Source organism: Elephantulus edwardii, unplaced genomic scaffold, assembly GCF_000299155.1.
Source record: "Elephantulus edwardii isolate Elephantulus edwardi_28Jun2011 unplaced genomic scaffold, EleEdw1.0 scaffold00262, whole genome shotgun sequence".
Taxonomy (NCBI): domain Eukaryota; kingdom Metazoa; phylum Chordata; class Mammalia; order Macroscelidea; family Macroscelididae; genus Elephantulus; species Elephantulus edwardii.
In genome coordinates this window covers 3,047,014-3,055,081 of record NW_006400012.1, presented here as the reverse complement: position 1 = coordinate 3,055,081, position 8,068 = coordinate 3,047,014, and the positions used below count along the sequence as shown (strand labels likewise).

Below are 8,068 nucleotides of genomic sequence, written 5' to 3'. Positions count from 1 at the left end.
CTATGAGGAGAAATGTGGGGTCAAGATTGGTGGAAGATCTATCAACAATCTGTGTTATGCAGATGACACAACCCTGCTTGCTGAAACTGAGGAGGACATGAAGCGCTTGCTCCTGAGGGTCAGGGACTGCAGCCTCCAGTATGGAATGAAATGATATTCCCCCTAATCCACAGTCTCTTATGAATCCAGTTTGAATTTATAAAAGCTCCTTGTCAATGTACTAGTCCAATTATATTTTAAATATCTTCAGTAAGGTTTTACTTGCATGTAGTATCTATGATAGTTTGATAACTTCTGTATTCTACTGGATCATCTTTTTTTGGAATAGGAAAAAATATGGATCTCTTCTAGTAAGCTGGTCAGTAGGTGAAAAATTCTTCCTATGTATCTTTATCTGACATCCTCCATGGTCACAATGGAAGCAGTACACCTTTTGCAGAGTGTGCCATCTTAAACTTCTCACATCAGCAGTGACTGTCCCTTTAGGCTAGCCATCTAGTACTCAGCCTATACTCACCTCCTAAACTATCAAAGACACCATCTGTAGTCATGTAGACTAGATGAGGCTCCTTTGATAACAGCAAAAACTCTTCCCCAGGTTGGATGACCCACTCTTCAACAAACACTGCACCAGGAATGGTGTTACCACTGAATGGCTTGCATCTTGGGGTCATGGTCACCACTCAAATGAACAAACATCTTGACCTGACTGGACACTCTTAACTCCAATCTTCTGCTGGACTGGTAGAGAGATACACAGGCCTGGGCCAAACAGCTTGTTTTCTATTTTCCCTGGGATGCATACTGGTTTTGTGATACTTATATGTTTGTTTTACAGTTTGCTCTGTGGCTATGGTTCTTATCTGTTAGATTCTTGTACAGTGATGACTTGCATGCTGCCATGACACCGATATTTCAAATACCAGCAGGTTCAGTCACAGGTTTCAGTGTGGCTTCCAGTCTAAGACTGAGAACATTAATGGATATAGTGCCAGGAGATAAGCCCCACAGGGAAAAATAGGTCCAAACCACCATTAATTGGAACATGTAATGTACAAAGTATAAATCTAGGAAAGTAGGAAGTTTTTGAAAAATGAAATGGGATTCATAAAGACTGACATCCTAGATATAAGTGAGCTAAGACTTCTCCTGGCCATTTTGAATAAGAAAAATAATATGATCTGTTATGCTGGAAATGACAAACTGAAGAATACAGTTACACTCAGACAAAGAACCTTTCAAGATATATCTTAAAGTACAATGCTGTGAGTGATAGGATTCTATTTATACGGATGCAGGGAAGACATGTTAAAACAACTATTACTCAAATATCAACCAATAAAGCCAAAGTATTATAAAAAGGGGAATATACAATAAGTACAGTTTCATTCTGTTATACATAAAAGTGGTAACTCAGAGTCAACCTAGTAACGTCAAGAAGTAGACTTTAGTGTGGAAAACAGGCTAATGTAACATTTGTTTGAAAAAAAAAATAAGTGAATATACTGGTGCTATAGTACATTTTTGCCAGAAGATAGGAGCGTGGTGGTGGGGAGTGCAGGAATCATGGCAAGCTTTGGAGTGGACTGCTTTTCCGGGAATGTGCTTCACGTGCAGGTTTGCTCTGTCCCTGGAGTGAGGCTAGCCAGCCTGGGCCTAGGGTTTGAATCAGGAGGCGGCCTTAAACCGAAGGAAGCTGGGAAGGAAGCGGCCATGTTGCTCCTGGTTTGGCTGGCGCCTTCACAGGGTCATGGGGAGCTCTCCTTGCCAGAAGGCAGGAGCGTGGTGGTGGGGAGTGCAGGAATCGTGGCAAGCTTTGGAGTGGACTGCTTTTCCGGGAATGTGCTTGACGTGCAGGTTTGCTCTGTCCCTGGAGTGAGGCTAGCCAGCCTGGGCCTAGGGTTTGAATCAGGAGGCGGCCTTAAGCCCAAGCTGAAGGTGGGTGATTGTCATCTGTGGCCCTCGGCCAGGTTCAAATTGTCTTCCTGTCAAACATTCTTCTAGGTGGTATAGCACTGGTCTGTGCGTTGCTGTACAGAGGTAACTCGTGGTTGCTGTGATGCTGAAGACTGTGACAGTGATGTGCCAATCGTGGTAATGGGCACCCATGGTGGACAGTTTTGGCTGGAGCTTCCCGACTAAATCAAGCCTGGAAGCAGGAGCGGCATCCACTTCCAAAATGGCCTGCCTTCGGAAACTCTATGTACGAACAGTGCTCAGGCTGTTCGTTCATAGGGTCGCCATGAGTCCTCGACAGCATTAAACAACAACAAATAGTGCATTTTATGTTGGCTTGCTAATCCAAAGGTCAGCAGTTCAAATCCACTAAACACTTCATGGGTGAAAGATAGGCAATCTCTTCTCACAAAGACTTACAGCCTTGAAAACCTGATGTGGCTAGTGGAGTGGACTTGGGGGGAGGGACTGTATAATGATGAAATTTTTTTTTTACTTTTCAAAGAGAAGAACAAACTGGAGGGGATGAGTTGGCAGGGAGAAAAGTGCAACAATGAATGAACTGAAATCCAAAAGCTCTGTAAATTTTCATTAAAATGAATAAGAAGAAGAAGAAGAATCCTTTGATGTGCGATCACCGTGGATCAGAATCAAAGCAACACTAGTGGGTTTTGTACCAACATCCTAAAGGACAAAAACTGTATTACCAAGTTACCAGAAGTCATAAAAACATCTGATGACATTTATCATTCCTTCATGAAAGCTCTGAGCAAACTAGAAATTTCTTCAAGATAATAAAAAGTCTACATCTATCATTATTCTTAAATTGACAAAGCACTCAACAAATAATTTGCACAAGCAAACCAACTGAAAATATATATGGCCAAAGAACATGAGCAAGCATTGTTTCAGAAAACAAAACAGAAATTACTTGTAGCTTCTTTCTTCCGTTTACCTTTCTCACATTATACCCCTAGATCTTTATTCATCTGAGAAATGAAAAGGAATTTTTCACACCACAGGTCTCAGGCATATCTGTGAATACTGCACCAGTAATGCAGAGTCTATTTTTTTCCTTTTAACTTAGAGCAATAAATTATATTTCATTACAATAAGTAGGCAATATTAATACCTAATTTTTTATTTGAGAATCATAGTCATTCTTCCAGATTAATGCTTGTATTTGTTCTTAATAGGTTTTATTTCCCTTTTGTTTGAACAATCCAATTAAATGCAAAGTAAGTCATAAATTTTTAAAAGCAGTGTCTAATGCAGACATTTCTAATAATGTTACAAGATAAAATTTATTTATTAAAAGATAAAATGCATATTAAGAAAAGAAAATATATACCTATAACTATGTACTGAAGGAGGATTTCTGCTGCAAAGGTGACACAGCATATGTAAAGGCAGGATCCGTGACAAATTTAAGGAGCCCTAGTGGTGTAGTGTGTTATGTGTTGATTGTTTATCTAATGGTCAGAAGTTCAAATCTACAAAGTACTCTGCAATAGAAAGATGGACAGTCCCCCTCTATAAAATTTACAGCCTCAGAAACCCATTGGAGGGCCACTCTGACCCAGAACTGACTCAAAGGCAGTTGGGCAGGAGTGATGAGTTCTTATGAGGATTCTCAAAAAAAAAAAGGGGGAGGGAACAAACATTACTGTATCAAATATCCAACTCTTTAAGTAATAAATAATAGTAAATTTAGAAAAACCATATGTTACTAGAGAAATTTTTAACTTTTAATTATATTTCAGTCAGTTTTCCCTCCCAAATCAATGTATTACATGACATTGCTCACCTCCTCTCCTGAAAGGTAATACGCTGCAAGCAGACCTCCAATAAACCGAATGTTGACTTCAAACACAGATACTTCTGAATTCTGCAAAAATATATTGGAGATATTTCACACACATACATATATACACTATTTTTTAGCTATTAAAATATTTTCAATACTTCATTTATTTCTTCCAAAACCCTATGGAAAAGTTATTTCTTCCATTTTCTACAGCATTATTTCCGGAACTGTATTCTCACCAAACATTTGTCAGTGTTAGTGAAATTTCTCTATTTATTGCCAATGAAGTTTATGGTCAAAATGAACAGGTCATTTACATATGCCTTGTATATTTATTATTTTTATCTAGATGTTTGATGTTGTCGACTATTTTCCTTTCATTTTCTGAAATCCGGAATACTATTCTCTACTGAGGATAAACCGTAGGGTTCTTATCTACCGTTTTAGTAAGTACTAGATAGTGGTTTGTTTTTTTTTTTTTACTTATGTTTCTCCTCATGGATTATATTTTATTTTTTTCAATATACATAAAAACTTAGGTTTTGTGGTATAGTGGTTCTACTATTCAAAACGGCTTTCCAAATCACTACCCTTATATGACTAGATGGGAACATGCAAAAAATGTTTAGAAGTCTATCCAAAAGGGGTCTGGCTAATTTTGTCATTGCATCAAGTTTAAACTGAGCAAGTTCAGCGCAGAATTGTGGGAATTTCACTACCAGTAAGAAAAATTAATCAGAGAATGCAGCATAGGTCCTCTGTGGCTAAAGATTCCTACCTCAGTCAGACTGAGGTCTAAAGGAGAACAGCGGGCAGAGCAAGAGAACCAACATCCCAATTCAAGACAGAGCTGACCTCGGATTGCTGCCTCATGGAGCCAGAGCCAGGGGCATTTTCCCAAGCCTGCTCGAAAACTGGGGGGATACGGGAAGGAGAACAGACACCTTCAAGAAAACTAATAGGTCTGTCTTAGAGAGGCTGAAACCAAGTTTCTCTTTCGAGGCTAGGATTTTGAGGCTCTATTTCATGTACTTTGAGCATGTGGCAGGAGGGATCAGACCTTGGAGAAGAACATCATGCTTGGAAAGGTGGAGGGATAGTGCAGAAGAGGAAGACTCCGGATGAGATGGATTGGTATGGTGACTGGGGCAGGGGGGGGGGGGGAGTAGGTGTGTTAGAGTCGGTGAAATTGGCTCAGGATATAGCAGACTTCAGAGCTGCTGTGCATAGGGTCACTATGAATCGCAGATGACTCTATAGCACATATCAACAACAACTGGAAGGACTTAAGACAACTGTGGAACAGTAACCTAAACTGGAGGTTTAAAGGTAAAGGGCCTGCAAACACACCTTAGGCTGTCATGACTTAAAGATATCCTGTTACCAACCTGAATGGTAACTTAACTTCTCTCACAAATAATCTTGAGTATGGTCCTGTAGCTATTAAAATGGATTTCAGACTCAGAAGAGCAGTAGGATTGATGTAGGCATTCGTAAAAGCAGGTGCAAGAGCATGGGAGTTGGGGATGGGAGAAAGCATGTCCTTTCTGGTCTTGTGCTGTGCATGTTCTTGATGGGGACAGTTCTTGTAAAGTTAGGAGGGGTCAGACTTAGCCAACTCCATGCTGCCTTCATTCTTTTTATAATGTTAAAAGAGGTAACAAATGGTAGGATAATGAATTGTTCAATTAAAAAATAGTAAGAGGTCTCAATTTAAGAAATGAATAACTCTCATTTTAGATGGATATAGATATAGCAAAATATAACAAAATATATATTTTGAGAGATATATATTTATCTGAAAATGACGTCTACATGATTTAGAAATAAATATAAAAATAATTTACTGTAAAAAAAGTAAAAGAAAATGACTCAGCAATCCCTGGAGGATCCAATACTTGGAAAAAGACATCATGTTTGCAAGGCTCAACAAAACAGAGGATGACCCTCAAGGAGAAAGAATGACATGGTGACTACAACATAGGGACTGGAGGCAACAGAGATTGTGAGCCTAATGCCGGTTAGGAAAACATTCAAGTAGGGTCACTATATTTGTTGTAGTCAATTCTACAGCACACCTAACAACAAATCTCTGGTAAATGTTGGTGTTATTGCCTTCAAGCTGAGCACAACTCATAGGGACCCTATGAACAAAAGGCCTGAGGCCCCTCTACAACGACTGACATTTATCAAAGTTCATAGAGTTTCCGGAAGCATGTTGTTTAGGAAGTAGATGACACTCCTACTTCCAAACCTATCATGTATGTTATTGTTTTTATGTGCCATTGAGTTGCCTGCGATGTACCCTATATAACATATTCTCCAACAAAAAAATATAAAATTCAGAACTGTAGGTTATTGTTGTTGTGTACTCGGAACTGACTCATAACTGAACCTCCAGCAGGTTTTCAAAGTAATCACATGGGAGGAGACTGCCATCCTTCTCCTGTGGAGCAGCTGGCTGATATGAACCATGATCCTTTGAGATTTCAATGCAAATTCTTACCAAGAGGCAACCAAAGCTCCCAGAACTGTAGGTAGCAATGTTTAATGTGCTAACTGATATACTGACATCACTAACCAGAAACTCTAACTTTTATTAAAGTGAAAATGTCCTTCAAAACTAAGATAAACTAAAAATACAAAAACTTTCTGATCAGAGGCCAAGGAGAAAAACTTTAGAGAAATCATCACCAGCAGAGAAACAGTAAAGGTAATACTGAAAATGAATTCTTCAGCCTGAAGTAAATAATCCCAGCATAAAAAGATGCATGAGGAGATAAAAATATACCAATTAAAAGTAAATAAAAAATACAGCAGCATAAAAATTAATAATACTATCTTGTGATGGTTTAAGTACTTTTTTAAAAAACTAAAATTATACCAAAAGAATAAAAGGTTGAAAGAGCAGTGGTAAATGCAGCTTTAATATCACTGATATGTTCTTATTCAGGAAATTACAAAAATAGGCATTTTTATTAGACAGAATAACACTGTTTTGACTTATGAATGTGACCGATCAGTCTACCACTCACTTTGAATTAAAAATTTACTAATTGTAAACTGGTAAGAAATAAAATCAAGCCTAGATAAAGGTTTATATGCCCACTGGCTGTCCTCACGTTACAAACATCTTACTGACAACCCCTACTTGACCTTTGATGCAGTGCTTCTAACTGGTTCTGTCATAGCCAGTAAAGCATAACAGGAGTAATACTGGATTCTTTCAGATTGGGGGACTTTGTCTTGGTAACCAGAATGAGAAAAATCTCAACTCAAAATCCGGGATTAGGAGACAAGGAAGAAATGACTCAAAACACCATGGAATCCTGATTCATGAGACTAAATAATCTGCAGAGTTGTGGAGAGTTACACACATGATAGCTGTGAGATCACCTATCATCTTCAAGCAGAGTGCTGCCATTTTGAAGCCTGAGTGCTGCCATTTTGAAGCCTGATTTAATATGATTTGAATTTTTCTTCAAAATTTGAAGATGATGTCTTTGAAATGATGTCTAAAACCTACTGCCAATGAATCAACAATATATTGCCTCAATTTAGAATAAAACCTACTGCCAATGAGTGAACAGTTAAATGAATAAAACCATATTTATTTGGTAGATGAACACTTTTACAATCCTGAAAAGACTTCAAAGACTTCTTTTGTATTTCAGAAAAACTAAATAAAAACTGACTGTGTGGATCAGAATAAACTGTGGCTAACTCTGAGAAGAATAGGAATCTCAGAACACTTGATTGTGCTTATGCAAAACCTATACTTGGACCAAAAGGCGGTCATTAGAATGGAGCAAGGAAACTCTGCATATTTTAAAATCAGGTTAGGTATATGCCAACATGTGTCCTATCTCCATAACATTTTCAACCTATACGCAAAACAGATCATACAGGAAGCTGGGCTCCATGAAAAGGAATGTTTATCAGAATTGAAGGAATCATCAACAACTTGAGTTATGTAGATGACACAGCTTTGCTTGCTGAAACTGAGAAGGACCTAAAGCACTTGCTGCAGCCTTCAATATAGACTGAAGCTCAACATCAAGAAAATAAATACTCTCACCACTGAGCTGATTGGCAGCATCATGATGGATGGTGAAGAGATTGAGATGGTTAACAGCTTTTTTTGCTTGGTTCCACAATCAACATTCTTGGTACCAGAACCCTGAAAATTAAATGATGAATAACACTGGGAAAGTCTGCTGTCAGGGACTTCTCCAGAATACTAAAGAGCAACAATGTCAGTCTGGAGACTAAGGTACACATGATCCAGGCCATGATCTTCGCAAT

General features: G+C 38.4%; 1 protein-coding gene across 1 annotated transcript in view; it reads right to left on the bottom strand.

Annotated features, from left to right (window-relative positions):
- The window catches only part of MAN1A2 (mannosidase, alpha, class 1A, member 2), a 208,234-nt gene that overhangs the window by 106,192 nt on the left and 93,974 nt on the right, over positions 1–8,068 (bottom strand). Inside the window, exon 5 of the mRNA XM_006899582.1 lies at positions 3,764–3,844. Within this exon, the coding sequence (XP_006899644.1) occupies positions 3,764–3,844 (81 nt within the window). The remainder of the gene's footprint in view (positions 1–3,763; positions 3,845–8,068) is intronic.